The sequence below is a fragment of the Lathyrus oleraceus genome, chromosome 7, assembly GCF_024323335.1.
Source record: "Lathyrus oleraceus cultivar Zhongwan6 chromosome 7, CAAS_Psat_ZW6_1.0, whole genome shotgun sequence".
NCBI classification, from domain to species: domain Eukaryota; kingdom Viridiplantae; phylum Streptophyta; class Magnoliopsida; order Fabales; family Fabaceae; genus Lathyrus; species Lathyrus oleraceus.
Window position 1 is genome coordinate 26231204 of NC_066585.1, and position 20987 is coordinate 26252190.

The 20987-nt window shown below is 38.9% G+C and overlaps 1 protein-coding gene across 1 annotated transcript; it reads left to right on the plus strand.

The window, feature by feature from the left end:
• Positions 1-5787: 5787 nt before the first annotated feature.
• On the plus strand, positions 5788-8794 carry LOC127105244 (sugar transport protein 14). The gene is made up of 4 exons (XM_051042412.1): positions 5788-6017; positions 6889-7211; positions 7425-8054; positions 8134-8794. Exons 1-4 carry the CDS (start codon positions 5876-5878, stop codon positions 8572-8574), a joined length of 1536 nt encoding a protein of 511 aa, XP_050898369.1. The 5' UTR covers positions 5788-5875; the 3' UTR covers positions 8575-8794.
• Positions 8795-20987: the final 12193 nt, after the last annotated feature.

Below are 20987 nucleotides of genomic sequence, written 5' to 3' on the forward strand. Positions count from 1 at the left end.
GGTCTTGCACCATGGATGACTGATTCGTTTAAGATGTGTTGTCGTCGATTCCTCCATTGATGACACATCTCTTTTGCAAAGTCTCTCTAGTAAGAATAATCCCATTGTGCAGCAACCCTTTTTTGATGCCAATTCTCCAAACACGTGGGAGATTCTGGAATCTGTTGTAGCATGTCAAACTGCAGTTTGATCCGAACACTCTGGTGCATTTCCAACGTAGTGAATCGGATAATCGGTGTCTTCGCTGTCCAAACTACAACATCGTCATGGTTCACATCATGATCCAGACACATATATGACCTCCAGATAAACTATAAAACAATACGAAACGATTAGATGGAAAATAATTTGATAAGTATTTTTAAATTAAAATATAGTTGTGTATGAGTATTACATCGTCATGTCCAATGTGGTCCAATAGATTGCGATAGACTACAATAGCGTGTTTCAGACACCTATTGTAGTTCATCCCCCTTACTGACCACCTTAGATAAAAAAAAGTGAAAAATATCATTTACTGTTAATTATAATATAAAATATAATTAACTAAATGGTAAAGTGTTAGACTTACTTAGTTGCGAACGGGAACACGAATGTACGCTCGTTCATTGGGGCGAGCGACAACATTCTTGACCAACCCCAAGCTTGAAGCAAATACGCACATGAAAAAAAAGTACAGGTATTATTTTTTCCAGTTTTACACATTGCACTATATAGATGAGCCAACACAGTTGAACCCTAACTATATGTGTTTACCTTATTAATGTTGCGTAATAAAGGTAAATACATTATATTTACAGAATTACCTGTACTTTCTGGAAACAAAAAAGTATCAAATAAAATCATAATATAACACCGAGCTTTTATTATTTTCTCGTACTCGGTTGAATCTTCGAACAATACTATACTGGCATAATATTGTTTAAGGTATTTTAAATTTATACCTTGCCCCCTTGCTTGACTGAATGTCTCTCCCTGAGTTTCGTCGTCTAACAAAGAGGCACCCAATAATTTGTTGTAGATAGAGTTATCTTGGTTAACTCTACCATTCACGGCCTTTCCATCTATACAGAGACCCAACAACATGTACGCGTCCTCAAGTGTGACGGTACACTCACCATTCGGAAGGTGAAATGTGTGGGTCTCGGGTCTCCACCTCTCCAACAAAGCAAGAATGAACTTGTAGTCCACCGAGTATGAAACAATGTTAAGTAGATTTCCAAATCCACATCCTCTAATATATGGTTCTATTAAAGGATCGTGGGGTACATATTCATGTACACGACATCTAAAACTCTTCGGATCCTAATAACAAAAAAGTAAGAAATGCAATAAGAAGAAGAAATACATAATCAACAAAGACAACTCTATAAGAAGTAAGAAAAACATAGATAACAAAGGTATACGACTAAAAAACGGAATAAGTAAAAAGAGAGAGATAACATACAAATGCCGAGATATTCTCGAGTGTTCCTCTGTGTTCATCGCCCATAGTCAACAAAGACATGATTTGATGTTGCAGAGCTTAAGTGTGGTAGAGGAATAGTGTGACAAAGAAGAATATAATGTAGGGCATGGGAAGGGGCACCCTTCCTCTTGGCGCCTTAGTGTAGGGCATGGGAAGGGGCGCCCTTCTTAGTGGCGCCTTAGTTCATTTGAAGTGAAAGGGTGCCCTTCCTCTTGGCGCCCAAGTTGCTTTATGGCGCAGGGAATGGGCGCCTGTTAGGAATATTAGGGCTTAGAGATTCCTTGCTTCAGAGATTCCTGGATTCCCTGAGGGCATGTGTGTTCTTGTCACTCTTGTCACTGCATGTGATTTCTTTTTACTGCATGCATGGTCAAGTCTGTACAGACAAACCAAGTGATCAATGCAACGCTATTTATGTTTTGCAGATGAACAACTTAGCAATGCATTCAATTCCAGTAAAGAAACTTACATTTTTAATATTTGAACAAAATATCTTCCACACAATATTACATGATCAGTACCCATGTCGAAGGTGAAATATTTGATCATGAGTTGTTCAATTTTTGTTTTCGAAACACAGAGGTAACTCGGTTTACAAAAAATTGACGATCAAACTTTTCACATCTGAAACAAAGAATAGAAAAGAAATTGCAGTGCATTAATATGGGCCAAATCATCTATAAAAATCCGGTTTGGTTTGCAGAAAACCAGGTAAATAGGGCATACGACAACGGTCAGCGTTGGGGCCACATGACAACAAATCTTGTGGGATCAATGAACTTTGTCTTCAAAGGCATCCGTAACCTACCTATAACCGCTTTGGTGCAGGAAACATATTTTAGGCTAGGGGCCCTGTTTGAAACCAAACGCTCAAAATGGAGTTCATTGTTGTAATCTGGACAGTTGTTTAGTGATGCTTCAATGAAATTCATTAGACATGAAGCTGTCAAAGCAAACACACACGTGGTTACAGTCTTTGACCGCACTAAATGTTGGTATAGTGTTGTCAAGTCCATGGATCACAATGAGGGCATGCCGATGGGACAGTACAAATTCAAACTAGATAGAGGTTGGTGCGACTGCAGAAAGTTCCAAGCCTTTCGTACCCCCTGCTCCCATGTAATTGTGGAATGCTCAAAGGTTCGAAGAGATCCATCATACTTGCTATCTAAAGTTTACAAAGTCGTCAGCCTTTTAAATGTTTATAAAATTAGTTTTTTCGTAGTGGCAAAAGAGGATTATTGGCCAGAATATCAAGGGGACATCGTCTGGCACAACGAAGTTATGCGAAGGAAGAAAAAAGGTCGCCCAAACAGCACCCAGATTCGAACTGAAATGGATACGACGAACAAAACGGTTAGACTATGTAGTTCATGCCGTCAGCCAGGTCACAATCGTAATAACTGTCCTAGTGTTGGAACAAGCACAACCAGATAAATTCACATGTACCTCTATTGCAATATATGAAAAACTAAACTTATTTCATATTAGACGTCTGTGACGAAAGTACCATTACGTAAACAGTAACACAAATAATTATAACAAATACAATACAAGAACTATACGATCACAACCATCAAAACAATTTTGAACATGTAATGCATCATCCTACGAGCGTCTTGGTCGGTCTTAATATCCACTCATTCGCGCACTTCTCCGTTTTGGTTGAACGTGGACACAAGCCATTGTATTCTTCTAATCCTTTCACCCTCTCCAATTTCTCTCTTTAACCAACTGTACAACGTCTGATTTAAGACGTTCAAACGTATCTGTGTTCCAAAGTCGAATCTGTACCGGAGCCGCAACGACGGAAAATATTACATCAGCATTTCGTTTCTGAATGTATGCAAACATTGTTAAAATAGAGAAACTTGAAGGTGATGGTGGTTGAACTAGAGAAATTATGGTATTAGGAGATGATTTTGAGTGAAAATATTGCATCCAAGGCGTGATATTTATACAGACTGAACATCAATTGTACATGACATGCAGGCGTCTGAGGGATTGACGCCCACATGAAAAAACATGCAGGCGCCTGAGGGATTGTCGCCCACACTACAAGACACACTTAGGCGCCTCCTCATGAGTGTCAATGCATGCGCCAATAGCATTGACGCCTCCTCATGAGAAGCTCAATGCATGCGCCAATGCTATTGGCGTCTCCTCTTAATGCTTTGGGGGTTTGCCAATTCATCTGGCGCATCCTCTTCAAAACCTGGTTATTTTGGTTTTTTTTTAATTATTGGTTATTTTTGATTTTTTTTTTAAAAATGGTTATTTTAAAAAAAAAATCGCGGGTCGACCCACGAACTTGTTGACTCAAACTAATCCAACTCATAAATTATTTGAACCTATTCATTTATGGGTATACTCAATCCAACCCATAACAATTCATATATTTTTGGTTCGGGTATCGGGTTTTAGTTTTGCTACCCGTCGACCCAACTCATTGATGTGGGTTTAGTAATTTATTATTATTTTTATTATTATTTTAAATAAAAATCTAAAATTAATATCTCACTAATAACCATAATTTTTTTAAAAATATTTATTCTCCACCAATAATACTACTAGGCCAATGAGTATATGTAATTCTAAGATTAAATATTGTTTCTTATTTTCTTTTGTATCATTTTTTTAACTTATGTATTTATGAGAATAATCTGTCTTGTTGAATCTTATACTATTATAAAGTGTAATGTCTTGTAGATGAATTTTATTAGATCATATGATGTGTTTCATTGAATTTGAATGTTATAAATTTGTATAATTGTATTGAGTTGTGTTACATTTAAAAAAAATCATAAAAAATATATTTTATTTGAAACATAACCCGCGAATCCAACCCAACCTAACACATTAATGAACCGATCGATTCAGATCGGCTTTGATAATAAAATTGCGGGTTGGACCACAGTCCAAACTCATTGAAGTTTGAATGGATTGGATACCGGATTAGGTCAAAATTAATCCAAATTCAATTTATGTAAAAAGAAAATCAACGATTTGGATGTTTTAAAAAATTAATAATTTGGATAAACATGTTTTTTTTAATAAGTTGATACATGTTGCGACTCTATTTGTGTGCCTTTATTTTTGACTTAAAACAATTGAAGACATTTAATTTATTTATTTTTGTGTAAATTCACTTAAAAGTAATCTTATTAATTGTCTTAACAAAAAAAAGAAAATCTTTTTAGCTGCCTTTTTATTCGAAACACACCACGACAGCCTGGTCAAATAAAAGACACATGAAAATTTAAATTTTCATCTTTATCTCTACTAAATAGCAGATGACATTTAACAATAATATTTTATAGTTTTTGAATTTATTCGAAGGAGATTTTTTTAATTGTTGTAACTTAAAAAAAATAGCTGTTTTATTTACCACATTCATCGTGAAATATTTGTTTTAATTGTTAAATTTTATTAAAACAATTATTAGAAAAACATCATTGTTAGACAACAGTTGACTATTTAAAATAAAAAATAATTAAAAAAATGAACGTATAATTGTTGGCGAACATAACAGCCGCCAAGTTAGAAATTTTATATATTTTTTTATTATAAAATATTTATATGTGTTGAAATGTTGTGATTCATTAAAGTCGAATAGATTTTAAGGTTTGAACACCTTTTAAATAAATATTTAAAGATTATTTATGAAAATATTTTTTAATAAAATTATACACAAATTGCAAACTATTTTAAAGACAATATTAATATTAAATATTTAATTGACATCTAATCACGGAATACAACCATACAACAAATTATTTTAAAGGCTCTAAGTCAAATCTGACTGTCTTTTTTTTCTTTTGTCTCTATCCAAATTTCCATATCATACATATCTATCGGATTGGCCGTTGAATACACGTTATTATATATATATATATATATATATATATATATATATATATATATATATATATATATATATTAAATCACTTTCTGAATTTATATAAAACTGCAAAAATGATAAATAATTTTTAGTATGAATTCTATATAAAGCCGATAAAATTATTTTTAAATATTTTTTTACTATAATATTAAGATTTGATAAAGTAGTATTTATTATAATGAGAATTTGTGAGTATATTAGAAGATGGAAATGATATTTCCTAATTATTCATTAAGTGCATTGGATTTCTTTTTGTTTTTCCTTATTTGATTTTGATTTAAATTTTAAAATTTAAATTAATTGCATGAAATGAAAAATGCTGACGTGTGTACACCTTGATTTATTGTACCCACACAAAAAAATTGAGTTGACTCAGTGGCTGATGAATTATATAAATATTAGTCCTTTGAAAACAAAGTCATTTTATTTATATTTATATTTATGTGAGTTGATTTTGAGAGAAGAAAAAGAGTGACACAGAAGAAAAACTCTGAGAGAAGAGACTAATGGCGGGTGGAGCATTGACAGATGGAGGACCTGGCAAAAGAGCTCATCTGTATGAACACAAATTTACTCTTTATTTTGCGTTTACTTGTATTGTTGGTGCTCTCGGTGGTTCTCTTTTCGGTTATGATCTCGGTGTTTCAGGTATATATATTCTGGATGGTTATTGTTTCTTCAATTTCAATTTCAATTTACTGTTTTCATGATCGAGTTAGGTTTAGATTGGTTGGATGATCCGAATTTTGTAATGACAGATATTTTTTTATATTTTTGGTTCTGAGATTTATGGTTCTATTAGTATTATTATTTTTAATGGAAATTTCATGTTTTTTTATTTTTGTTTTTGACAAAAATTAACCACTGGTACTAGTTGTACATTACGAATATATGTGAATTGGGAATTTTTTGAGGTACACATGACGTTGAATTCATCAGGTTTTTTGAAAATGGACAAAATGACAAATTTTGCAGATGAGTGAAAAGGGGCTTTTTTAGCCATTTCTGCATGAATTAAAATTATGAGTTACTTTTAGCTTCACTTTTCTGATTCTTTTGGGATAATTCTTATTTTATGTTTTTTTTTCAGTATTGAAAAAGTTTAGACCAGCTGTTAAAAAATATTGATTTTGACTGAATTGATTATATAGAATTGATTCTGGTCAAAGTGATTTTTTGATGTAGTAGTAAACTTACCGTTTTTGGTTGTAAGGTGAAAAAAATTGACTTTGATTATGTAGAAGTGATATTCAATTATTAATGATATTCAATTATTGATATTGATGTAAAATTCACCAGAAGTTTCAGTAAAATTTTAATGCAATTTTATGATGTAGTAGGAAACTTACGGTTTAACTTTAGCATTCAAAATCATTAATGACTCCACCTATAATATTCCCGTTATTAAGATTCTCTATTGTTTAGGAGCTTATTACTTATGGCTAACTTAATGCATTAATGATATTCAATTATTGATATTGATGTAAAATTCACCAGAAGTTTTTTGGTGTTTTGTTAGGTGGTGTGACTTCAATGGACGATTTCTTGAAGGAATTCTTTCCGGATGTGTATAGGAAGAAGCAGGCTCATTTGAATGAGACTGACTATTGTAAATATGACAATCAAGTGCTGACGCTTTTTACGTCGTCTCTTTATTTCTCGGCACTTGTTATGACTTTTTTTGCTTCCTATTTGACAAGAAATAAAGGGAGAAAGGCCACTATCATTGTAGGAGCTCTTAGCTTTCTTATTGGAGCAATACTCAATGCAGCTGCTCAGAACATTCCAATGCTAATCATTGGTAGAGTCTTTCTTGGCGGCGGCATTGGCTTTGGAAATCAAGTAAGTGACGTGATCGATTAAGCTATTTTTATAGGAAAACGCTAGTAATTAATTTGTTGATATGAAAATGAAGAATTTGTTAGCAGCAAAGATTGAATCCTATGCCTTAACTTTACATTTGAAACTATAGTCAAACTATTGGAATCTAAAATACAAGAAAAAATCTTTTTACATTTGTTGGTTTTTTTCTTACTGTCATGTCAAATTGTGCAGGCTGTTCCTTTGTATTTATCTGAAATGGCACCAGCTAGCAACCGAGGAGCAGTTAACCAACTGTTTCAGTTTACAACCTGTGCCGGAATCTTAATTGCAAACTTAGTGAACTATTTCACTGACAAAATCCATCCTCATGGTTGGAGAATATCACTTGGTTTGGCAGGTATTCCAGCAGTTCTGATGCTTCTGGGAGGTATTTTCTGCGCTGAGACGCCTAATAGTCTTGTCGAACAAGGAAGGTTGGACGAAGCAAGAAAAGTGTTGGAGAAAGTTAGAGGTACAAAAAATGTTGATGCTGAATTTGAAGATCTAAAAGATGCAAGTGAATTAGCACAAGCAGTAAAAAGTCCATTTAAGATACTTCTAAAGAGGAAGTACAGACCCCAACTAATAATTGGAGCATTAGGGATTCCCGCATTCCAACAGTTAACAGGAAATAATTCCATCCTCTTCTATGCACCTGTCATCTTCCAGAGTTTAGGATTCGGAGCTAACGCATCTCTTTTCTCGTCTTTTATTACCAACGGAGCTCTCCTTGTTGCTACTGTCATCTCAATGTTTTTAGTTGACAAGTTTGGTAGAAGAAAATTCTTCCTAGAAGCTGGTTTTGAAATGATATGCTGCATGGTAAACACCGAAACACTACTTGTTTGTTTCTTATCATGATAATAAAGATACATTAATTTTGATTATGATTGATTTGCAGATTATTACTGCTGTGGTTTTGGCACTGGAGTTTGGACATGGCAAAGAACTTTCAAAAGGAATAAGTACACTTCTTGTTATTGTGATTTTCTTGTTTGTGTTGGCATATGGAAGATCTTGGGGTCCCCTAGGATGGTTGGTTCCAAGTGAGCTCTTCCCATTAGAGATAAGATCAGCTGCACAGAGTATTGTGGTTTGTGTCAACATGATCTTCACTGCTCTTGTTGCACAACTTTTTCTTCTCTCACTTTGTCACCTCAAATATGGAATCTTCTTGCTATTTGGTGGCTTAATTGTTATCATGAGTTTATTTGTTTACTTCCTTTTGCCCGAAACCAAGCAAGTTCCTATTGAGGAGATTTATCTACTTTTCGAAAACCATTGGTTTTGGAAGAAAATTGTAAGAGATGAAAAGGACCAAGAACAAGCATATTATCAATAGGAGCTTCTTGAAATTCTTGGCAAACTAGATTGAACAAGTATAGGTTTATCTTTTTTTTTCTTAATCAATTGTTTACCCTTGCATTATAATTATAAATAGATTACAATGTTTCTTTCAAATATTGTTGTTTTTTTTTAGATGTTTTTGGCTATTGTTCAAACTCTTGAAAATGTATCGAATAAAATTATACTATTTGATGAAGAACATGTTATTCAATAGATATCTCTGGTCCACGATATTTATTTTTTGTTAGATAAATATTTATCCGAGAATGAAAGCAAATTTTCCAACTATTATTAGATTATTTAAGATGGTAACGTTGTACCTTCTATTTCAGACACAAATTTTTATTCTTATGTTATAACATACACCATATTTTATTATTCACCTATACGATGAGAACTACGTGGCCAATCATAAGGTTAATGATTATTTGATCTTTCCAAAAGTTAGTGAACCCAAGATATGGTAGGTTTATTCTAGAAGGGGTAAAAGGGGTGGGCCCAAGATATGGTAGGTTTATTCTAGAAGGGGTAAAAGGGGTACTTGATGTCATAATTCTGTTAGGAGGTTTTAAGGGTAGGATTGTATCCATCCCCATGTTATAACTGAATGAGGAGAGTAGTGGGAGGACGTTGGAGAATACAGTTGTTATTATGAGTATGAGGCTTTGAGCCACTTACGGGAGCTTTGCTCTGGGCAAATATTGGGTTTATTCCTTTCTCTGTAATTTTCCTTCATTCACATTAATAAGCAATCCTTTTATGCACGACTTATTTTAATTCATTTACATTTATATTATCTTTCCTGTTTGTTGGAATCCCAACAAATTGGTCTGACCTGCCGGATTCCTTTGGAGGAGCCAGTGAATGCCGAAGAAACAAACAACCACCCTACGCATCATTGAGGCTAAGGTAGAATCGTTGGAGAACGGGATCGTAGAGGTGCGCTCGACACTGATCACCGTTGAGAACGCCGTCAGAGACATGCCCGGAACACTGTTTGCGATGTTGGAGAAGATGCTTGGTAAATCGACGTCAAACGACGATGAGAGCAATATGTTTCAAGAAGGATTCGCGAAGCTGTTGAAAACTCCGGAATAAAAAACGGGGGTTATCGGAGACAAAGGCTGCAAAGGAGATCCGTTGACGGAGTTTCGTTAGTCCATGAGGAAGGTGGAGCTTCCTTCCTTCAATGGTGAAGATCCAGCTGGGTGGATCTCGAGAGCAGAAGTATATTTCAGGGTACAGGACACATCACCTGAGGTTAAGGTGAATCTAGCACAAATTTTCATGGAGGGACCTACCATTCATTTTTTCAACTCAATCATTGATGAGAATGGTACGTTAACCTGGGATGAGTTGAAGAGTTCCTTGCTGGAGCGTTACGGTGGAAATGGTGAAGGTGACGTGTATGAGCAGTTGTCAGAGTTGCGTCAGAAAGGTACGATCGACGAGTACATCACTGATTTTGAGTACCTAACTGCTCAGATCCCGAAGTTACCTGAAAAACAATGTCAGGGATACTTTTTACATGGTCTCAAAGAAGAAATTAGAGGTAAGGTAAGAAGCTTGGTAGCTATGGGTGGTATGACACGTGCCAAGCTGCTGCAGGTGACACGAGCAGTGGAAAGAGAGGTGAGGGGAGATGATGGATCGGGTTTGAATAAACATTCTAGATCTGGTGGATTGGGTCACAAACCTAATACTAGTGGGTTGGGTCGTAGTGGAGGTTCAAATTGGGTTTTTATGAAGGGAGCCCAAGAGCAGGGAAATACATATGGAGATAAAGGTAGTGGGCCAGCCAAAACGGGCCAGTCGGGAGGGAGATGTAATGGGCCTAGAGACAGAGGCTTCTCACATCTCACATATGCTGAGATTCTTGATAGGAAACAAAAGGGCATTTGCTTTAAGTGTGTTAGGCCGTTCCACCCCATGCACAAATGTCCTGACAAGCATTTGAGGGTGTTAATAGCAGAAGACGTAGAGGAAGAGTTTGAGGAGAATAAAATTATGGAAGTGGAAATATGTGATAAGGATGGTGTCATACGGTGAACTGGACTTTTTGGATTTGTAATCGCAATGTCGCGGTTAGCAAGAGTCGCCACCGACTTTTCTTTTATCCCATAAGGAAAGGCGGAAAAGAACAGGAAAGACCTTAATTTTAAATTCTTAGGTTCGGGAGGTACTTTATACAAAGGGAAGGTATTAGCACCCTTTGTATCCATGGTTATCCATGGGCTCTTAATTGCTCAATCGTTTATGTTTTCTAGTTTGAAAAAGGTGGTTGAGAAAGGTGTGAAAAATGTTTTGCAAAATGAGAATTTAACTTTGTAATGATTCTTGCTTGAATGTATACAAAGTGGTTATCTCGTTTTAATTTAGAAAATAGTTTAGAAAAATATAACTCGGCAATGATCCTAGTGCGGATGTATGCTAAGTGGTGATTTTCCAAAAAGATGTTTGAAAGGTGTGAGGTGAAAAGTATATTTTTTGGTTATGAATGAGCAATTAAGGTTATACCTGTCCGAGGTCTTTCCGGGCGTTTCCTATCCTTATGAGGGTAAAACTGCCCTTACTATTGAGAAGTAAGTAGTTTTATCCTTGGGATGTAGAAGGGTCATCGTAGGGTCATCGATTGGTCATTGAAGGCAACAGTTGTAAGGATACCTTAGCATTCGAAGGGACGATCATCATTTAACCGTAGGCTACACCGAAGGGTCATCGAGGGACAAAATCGTATTTTTGAAGGCAATATCCGAGGGACTATGATTTATTTTATGATGATTTAATCGAAGGGTCATTGCTAAGCGTATCCCCACACTCGCGGGACATGACCGTTATACCGTAATACCGTAAGGCAGCAAAGAGAGGTCCAAGATCACTTATTTAAAGGTCATATTTTAAAGTCAATTAAGTAATTAAGTCCATACTAAAATCAATGCATTAAAATTAATACATTAAAATTAATACATTAAAATTAAGACATTAAAATGAACACATTAAAATTAATTAGGCCACTTAGGGTGAGTCTCCACAAGGGTATCCCACAAATAAAGTGGGAGACCTAAACAGCAATCTTTTCCTGGGACATATGAACCTTTGCAAAATTCAGCAAACGGGTTAGAATACCAAATCAGGGTGCAATCGAGAGTTGCACCAAAGTAATAGGTAAACAAAGCATGGTTATGATAAAACAGGTCAGATGGGCAAAGATCAAAATAGGACGAAGAACAGCGGCATCCATTACAACAATTCAAAGTATCCAGGCATACTTAAGTTACATGCAAAGCCTCAAATATATTTATGAATCTCAATTATGATATCACATGTGAATTAGGAACATAAAGCGATAATAGTAACGCAAACCTGTTTGCAATTGAGTCGCAACCTTGAATTGGCCGATCGGATAGAATTGAGCGGAGGTGACCTTGCTGCCGCCGTAAGATTAGATTCGGTAAAAAGGCACACAATGGTTTCCGTTGTAGAAACTATTGTGCGAAAAGAATTAACTAAATACCAAAAGGGAATCCGGAATTGCAAAAGAAATAGTGTAGCACTTGTAAAACACAATGCCTAAGCTGCTGGAAAAGAAGAAAAAATGCAAAGGCGAAAACGGCAAAGGAAAAAGAATCTCGGAAAAAGCTCCCCCTTTTAGGTTTTCAAGGCGGCTATGTATATTGTTGTCATTAGGTCATGCCTGCTGCCAAAAAAAAGTCTTCAACACGTACGTGGATATAGGGCCCAACGGATCTTCAAGTCTCCGAAGCGTTGCCTGCGCCCACAAAGTAGGGGAATGGTGTGACGTTCGTCACACCATGTGTGACGCCCGTCACAGGGGTAGGCGTGACGCTCGTCACAGCCTCTGTGACGCTCGTCACAGATGCCACACCCGTGTTCTTGTACTTTGGGTTGGGCTTTGCTGTTTGGTTCGTTTTTCCTCCTTTTTGCACCTCTTTTCCTCCAATTCTACTTGTGTTTCCAAATAAGCCCCCTGAGACAAATAGGAAGAAAATACCGCGTAATATCCAATAATATAAAGTGACCTGAAATAAATGATGATAAAATTTAATTGAATTAAGCCTTAAAATATGATATAATTTCATGTTATCACTAGGCGAGCGTGTAGCGAACAGGCCAGTTTGGGCCATTTTCATTCGTGAGCTGGGCCTTCGTTCCTTTGAGATTAGTATCATAAAAATGATTCGGAATGCCTTGAAAAGTGTCTTGAAATATTAATGGGCAAATTTTGGGGTATGACAGCTGCCCCTGTTCAATATTCTTGAACCGAGAGAGTAGAATGGTATGTGCCCCATTCGTGGTCTGGAGGTGGAAGATTATTGAACACTAGAATGCCCCGAAAATTTGCGCTTGTCAATTGGTCTTGATGGAGATGGGCTTAAAGATGCCATCCAGGAAGTTTGATGATGGGAGCTTCAGACTGTGTCGTACGTTAGACGATATCTGAAGACATGGGTGTCATACCGGGTCATACACTAGACTGTATAGTGAATCCCCCGTCATGCTGTTGACTTCGCTGGGGAGTCAGAGTATGCTGTATACTGCTGGGGATAAGGGATCAGAATGAATCATACACTGGACCGTATCTGAATACCAGAGTGAGCTGTTCATTAGGCGGATGACTTTGCCGGGGATGAAAGATCAGAATGGATCGTACGCTAGATCGTATCTGAGTTGCAGAATGGGCCGTCTGCTAGGCGGAATCTGCCGAAGAGGGAATAGTCGTATACCAGCCCACCATTCAGGAATGTACCTGTCCGAAGGTAGCATCTGAGTAAGGGAGTAGCCATATACTAAACTATCATTCAGGAATGTACCTGTCCGAAGGTAGCACCTGAGAAAGGGAGTAGTCGTATACTAGACTACCATTCAGGAATGTACCTGTCCGAAGGTAGCACCTGAGAAAGGGAGTAGCCGTATACTAGACTACCATTCAGGAATGTACCTGTCCGAAGGTAGCACCTGAGAAAGGGAGTAGCCGTATACCAGACTACCATTCAGGAACGTACCTGTCCGAAGGTAGCACCTGAGCAAGGGAGTAGTCGTATACTAGACTACCATTCAGAAATGTACCTGTCCGAAGGTAGCATCTGAGTAAGGGAGTAGTCGTATACTAGACTACCATTCAGAAATGTACCTGTCCGAAGGTAGCATCTGAGGAGATAAAGGTCTAACTTGGTCGTACATTAAACCTTATCTGAGTTGTCCGAGGACTTGACGGTCTAACTTGGTCGTACATTAGACTGTATTTGCAGAATCTGACTTGAAGGTCTAACTTGGTCGTACATTAGACTGTCTTTGAGTTATTGAAGGTCAGAATGGATCGTACGCTAGATCGTATCTGAGCAGACTGAGCCGTCCATTAGGCTGAATCTGATGATAAAAAGGGGGTAGTCGTACACTAGACTACACTTCAGAAATGTACCGTACAATAGGTAGCATCTGAGGAGACGAAGGTCTAACTTGGTCGTACATTAGACTATATTTGAGGCCTTGAAGGAGTCATATGTTGAGCGGAATCAGAATGAACCGTATGTTAGGCTGTATCTGTATACATTGTACTTGCAATAAATGTTTGGGATGGGCTTAGAGATGCCATCGTTAGGAGGATATCGAAGTGTTGTCAGAATGAATGTTGACATGGAGTATATTTGAAAGGTGTAGTTGAATCCTGAATGTAACTGATACAGATGTCTGTCCGAATGGACCTTTATTTTGACTGTATCAAGAGGATAATTAACCTGAAAAATAACGTTAGCCTCATGCAATGTCATGATGCATGAGATGTTTTATGCCTGCGAACCTGGTATGCATGTATATGCATGTATATGAAATGATGTAAAGTGTATGATGCGGAATGAAGTAAATGTGAGTGCTGTATGCAGGTATGAAATATGAAATGATATAATGAATGCATTAGGCGTCTGAAACATTCTTCCAGGGGACACTACTGGGGGAATAGATCTCAGTCTGCTGGTCGGAGACATTGGTATTGATGACCCTGTCTCAGCTGGGGTATTTGATTTCTGTCTGATGATAGAGATATTCAACAGAGCCTGGCTGGGGATGGATGAGATGATCAATCTGTCTGATGATGCCGACCTCTGTTGGGGAATAGCTGGCTGTGCCGGGGAATACTGCCAACTTCTTCTGGGGAAAAACAGGCTTGCTGGGGGAAGAGAATTGGTAGTGGATTCATTGGAAGCATGATTAGACCTTATCCTCGATCCTGAAGTCTTGTAGTAATTGCTATTGCTATTCTATGCATGTATTTTGGTAAACATTGGTCATATTCAAATGCATATATTAATTCAAATTAAATCAATGGACGTTTACGCAAACAAAACAGAAAAAGAAAAAAACAAAAGCATCTTTTGAAAGAAGGTTGTATTGATTTTGAAAGAAGGCCTATAAACAGACAATTTGTGTACAAGGAGACAGAAATCCTAGTAAGAGGAAATTGTCGAAAACAAAGAGAAAGCTATGTGGAAGAAGTCCTATTGATTTTAATTCCACTACTGTCATCATGTCTTCAAGCATCTCATCTCCTGCTGTCGGATAGAGGTGATTGGCTTGTTCAGTCCCTTGAACTTGGTTGAAGCTGACAGAGAACGGGACATAGTCATACGCTTGAATCCCTAATTTTTGCCTGGACCGCCTTTTCAGGTTTTCAGTCCACCAGGATACCCGTTTTTGCCCAAGCCGCCTTTTCAGGTTTTCGACTTGCCGGGTGTACATTTTTATATGTTTATCCCTAATTTTTGCCCGAACCCTTTTGGTTCGCCGGGATGCCCTTACTTTTGCCTAGGTACGTCGACCTAGCGGGTCTCTGTTATGCGTAGTATTTTTTAACTATGTCCGCGTTCACAGGATGCGGGAAGTCTTCGCCATCCATTGTAGCAAGTATCATGGCTCCACCAGAGAATACCTTCTTAACCACAAATGGCCCTTCGTATGTGGGAGTCCACTTGCCTCTGGGATCCCCTTGTGGTAGAATGATACGCTTGATCACCAAGTCGCCAACTTGATACACCTGTCTCTTGACTCTTTTGTTAAATGATTGGGTCATGCGCTTCTGATATATCTGTCCATGACAAACAGCCGCAAGTCTCTTCTCATCAATCAAGTTTATCTGGTCGAGTCGAGTCTGAATCCATTCATCTTCATCTAAGCCCGCCTCTTTCATGATTCTTAGAGAGGGAATCTGGACTTCCACTGGTAAAACGGCTTCCATTCCGTAGACTAAAGAGAAAGGAGTTGCTCCCGTCGAAGTGCGTACTGAAGTGCGATAACCGTGAAGAGCAAACGGTAACATCTCATGCCAGTCTTTGTACGTCACTGTCATCTTTTGTATGATCTTCTTGATATTCTTATTAGCAGCCTCTACGGCCCCGTTCATCTTTGGCCGGTACGGAGAAGAGTTATGGTGCTTAATTTTGAACTGCGTGCAGAGTTCAGTAATCATCTTGTTGTTCAAATTAGTACCATTGTCAGTGATAATCCTTTCAGGGATGCCGTATCGACAAATAAGGCTATTCTTGACGAACCGTGCCACCACATTCTTGGTGACAGAAGCGAATGAGGCTGCCTCTACCCACTTGGTGAAGTAATCAATAGCGACGAGAATGAAGCGATGTCCATTAGAAGCCGTAGGTTTAATCTCCCCGATCATATCGATGCCCCACATTGCAAAGGGCCAAGGAGCTGTCAACACGTTCAATGGAGCAGGAGGCACATGTATTTTGTCCGCATAGATCTGACACTTGTGACAGGTTCTGGAGTGATGGTGGCAATCAGCTTCCATGGTAGACCAATAATACCCTGACCTCAGAATCTTCTTGGCCATTGTATGTCCATTAGAATGAGTCCCAAAAATACCGTCATGCATGTCTTCCATAATCTTTTCTGCTTCCTTTTTATCCACACAGGGAAGCAGAGTCAAGTCATGATTACGTTTGTATAACACTCCATTACTCAGAAAGAATTTAGCGGAGAACTTCCTCAGGAATTTTCTGTCATTGATGGATGCCCCTTCAGGGTATTCCTGAGCTTCTAAGTATCTTTTTACGTCGTGGAACCAGGGTTTTTCCCGTACTCCCTCAGTGTTAAGTTCATAACAGTATGCTGGTTCATCTAGTCGCTCAATGGTAATCCTGGGAGCTTCACCGTCCCATCTGACTCTGAACATAGATGACATGGTAGCTAATGCGTCTGCCAACTGATTCTCTTCTCGTGGAATATGTTCAAATGTAATCTCTTCAAAGTATGGAAGTAATGTCATTACCTGCTCTCGATAAGGGATGAGATTTGGATGTTTAGTATCCCATTCTCCTTTGATTTGACTGATTACCAAGGCCGAATCTCCGTACACACTCAAGAACTTGATTCGCCAATCTATAGCAGCTTTGAGTCCAAAAATACATGCTTCATACTCAGCCATATTATTGGTACAATGAAAACATAGTCTAGCTGTGAAAGGCGTATGGTAACCCTCGGGAGAAATGAGTACAATCCCAACACCATGGCCCAATGCATTAGAAGATCCATCAAAGACCATAGTCCATCGGGATCCCCATTCGGATCCCTCATCTGGTTTAGGTTTTTCGTAATCCGTAACAAGCATGACATCCTCATCTGGGAACTCAAAATTCATAGATTGGTAATCGTCCACCGCTTGATGAGCCAAATGATCAGCCAACACGCTTCCTTTGATTGCTTTCTGGGTAGTATACTGGATGTCGTACTCTGTTAAGATCATCTGCCATCTCGCTATTCTTCCGGAGAGGGCCGGCTTCTCGAACATGTATTTGATGGGATCCATCCTAGAAATCAACAAAGTGGTATGATTCAACATATACTGTCTCAGTCGGCGAGCAGCCCAGGCCAAAGCACAGCAAGTTCTCTCGAGCAGTGAGTATCTTGTTTCACAGTCGGTAAACTTTTTGCTCAGGTAGTATATGGCATGCTCTTTTCGACCAGACTCGTCATGTTGCCCCAATACGCACCCCATTGAATTTTCTAATACGGTCAAATACATGATTAGAGGTCTTCCTTCAACTGGTGGTATCAGAATTGGAGGTTCCTGGAGGTAGTTCTTGATTTTGTCAAAAGCTTCTTGGCATTCATCATTCCATGTCATCTCTTGATTTTTCCTCAGTAATTTGAAGATGGGTTTGCAGGTAGCGGTCAAGTGGGAGATAAATCGAGCAATGTAGTTCAAGCGTCCCAAGAAACCTCTGACTTCTTTCTCCGTACGGGGAACTGGCATTTCTTGAATAGCTCTCACTTTAGCCGGGTCAACCTCAATTCCTTTACTACTGACAATAAAGCCTAAGAGTTTACCGGATCTTACTCCAAAAGTGCATTTGTTCGGATTCAATCTCAACTTGTACCTCTTCAGCCTCTCGAACAGTTTGTATAAATGATCGAGATGCTCTTTTTCAGTATGAGATCTAGCTATCATGTCATCCACATATACTTCTATCTCATGATGAATCATATCATGGAACAAAACCACCATAGCACGCTGGTATGTTGCCCCGGCGTTCTTTAGACCGAACGGCATTACTTTGTAACAGAAAGTGCCCCATTGCGTCACAAACGTAGTTTTCTCCATGTCCTCAGGTGCCATCTTAATCTGATTGTAACCTGAGAAACCATCCATGAATGAGAATAATTTGTGTTGAGCGGTGTTATCTACCAGAACATCAATGTGTGGGAGTGGAAAGTCATCTTTGGGACTCGCTTTATTCAAATCTCTGTAATCCACGCACATTCGCACCTTACCATCTTTCTTTGGCACTGGCACCACATTAGCAACCCATTGAGGATAAGAAGTAACAGCTAAGAAACCGGCATTGAATTGTTTCATAACCTCGGCTTTGATTTTCTCAGACATTTCAGGACGCATGCGGCGAACCTTTTGCTTGACAGGACGGCAGTCTTCCTTCGTAGGCAGCCGATGCACCACTATATCAGTATCCAACCCGGGCATGTCTTCATAAGACCATGCGAAAACCTCCACATAGTCATGTAACATCCGAATCAATCTTTCCTTGACACTGCTTTCCAATCCTGCTCCTATTTTGACTTCTCTTCTGTCTACCTCAGTACCCAGATTTACAATTTCGAGGGACTCTTCATGCGGCTGTATAGTCCTTTCCTCTTGCAATAACAATCTGGCAAGCTCTCCAGGGATTTCACAATCTTCCTCACTTCCATCTTCGGCTTGGTAGATTGGATTTTCAAAGTCATAATGAACAGTAGCGGAATTATTATCAATAGGATCCAGGGTGAGTACGGATCTGCAATTTGTTACGTGAGTGTGTGTAAGAAAGCATAGCTTGTTTGAAAGACGACAGGAAAAATAAAGAGCGCAACATTCGAATGCGAAAATGTCCATTGATTTATTGAATATGAAAATATGCTTATGAAATGACAAAACCCTTAACAAATTAGCTATTGTGCCCCGGGTATAGACACAATGCTTTAAGAAGTTCAATTAGAATTTGCAATGCTTAAATAGACAATAACAATTACTCCTGACTAAAGGAGATCGGGATAGTGTCTTCAGCCTTCCAATTATTGAGTCCGTCGCCAATTGTTGGGTAGATCCACCTATCCAGGTCGCAATCACTGTCAGCATCTCTTACAACATTGATTTGATCTTTGACCGTCTTCTCAGAGTTGAATCCCAGACCAGCTTTGTCAGACTTGTACGGTACGTTGATCAGTTGACCCCAGCCAGTACAGCCACCATCTTCAACCATAGCTTGAGCATCTTTCAGAGAAATCATAGCAGGAGGAGCACGAGTAACCTTGGGCACACAGGGAGTTGGCTTAAGGACAGGATCGGGCGGAGAAACCACTTCAAATGACTGAGTTGGAGTCTCGAAGAATTCACCATCCATCTCAACGTATCTGAAGGTATGCACACTACTGACAATGTATTCTTCCTCCCCACACACAGTGACGATCTTGCCCTCTATTGGATACCTCAGCTTTTGATGGAGGGACGAAGCCACGGCACCTGCCTCATGAATCCAAGGGCGCCCCAGTAGGCAGGAGTAAGCAGGTCGAATGTTCATTACAAAAAAGGTAGTGTTGAAAACTTGAGGTCCTATCTTGATAGGGAGAACAACTTCACCGTGGACAACACTCTTTGCACCATCGTAAGCCCGCACCACAATGTCACTAGGCTTCAGTTCAACGCTCTTGCAGTCAAGTTTCTCAAACACGGCTTTTGGTAACACATTCAAAGAAGAGCCATTATCGATCAGCACATGAGACAGGGTGATCCCTTTACACTCAATGGAGATATGCAGGGCCTTATTATGGTTCTTTCCCGCTGGTGTCAGATCAGCGTCGGAAAATCCTAGGCCATTGTCAACAGCCAAGTGAGCCACATAATGTTCGAACTGATCGACAGATGTTTCCTGAGGCACATGAGCAGTCTTCAAGAATGTTATCAACGCATTGGCATGTGATTCAGAAGATAACAGCAATGATAACATTGAAATCTTAGATGGGGTATGCCCCAACTGCTCTACAACATCAAAGTCACTCTTGCGAATGATTTTCAACACTTCTTCCATTTCTCGTTTGGCAACGTCTTCAGTAGTATCTTCGACCGGTGTCTCTGACTGAGAGGGATTGACTGGTTCCTTTCCTCGAGTCTCAGAAGCTGAGGGTGAGATCTCTGGAGAGAAGATCCTACCGCTTCGAGTAATTTTACTAGTCCCAACGATGTCATTAGGATTAGCAGAATCACCAACTTGCTTTACGCCATGGATATAAACCTCCCCTCCGTAATTCCACGGAATGGCCTTGCTTGAGGAGTACGGTATTGGGCCAGGGGCAGTAATGATCAGGGGAACTACCCTGGGCTCAGCAATAATCTTCACAGGTATTCTGGGAGCAGTAATCTTCGCTGGAACCTTGGGCCTTGCAATCACAGATACTTCTTCAACAGGGTTTTCCGTCTTAGAAACCCTTTCAAAGAGAATTGTACGATCGTCCATCAGCTGTTGAATACCATTCCTCAACTTCAGACAGTCCTCGGGCCGGAGTATGCAGAGATTGCAATCTTCAGTACAACCTGGAAATAAACCAGCTCGCAATAAATTCCCCTTTATGATCGGGAGAGGAGATGTTAAGTCCGCTACAGTAGTGATGAGAGAATCGTCATTGAGAGCATTAACAGCCTTGTCATGATTAGGCATAGGTGCATTGATGACATTAGGAGTCTCCGGAGGCTCGAACTCAATTTCCCCAGCATCGATCATGTCCCGAATCTTGTTCTTCAGCAGCCAACAATCATTTGTATCATGCCCGGGGCTATCGGAGTGATATGCACACCTGGCATCGGGATTGTAACGAGGCGAAACAGTGTTG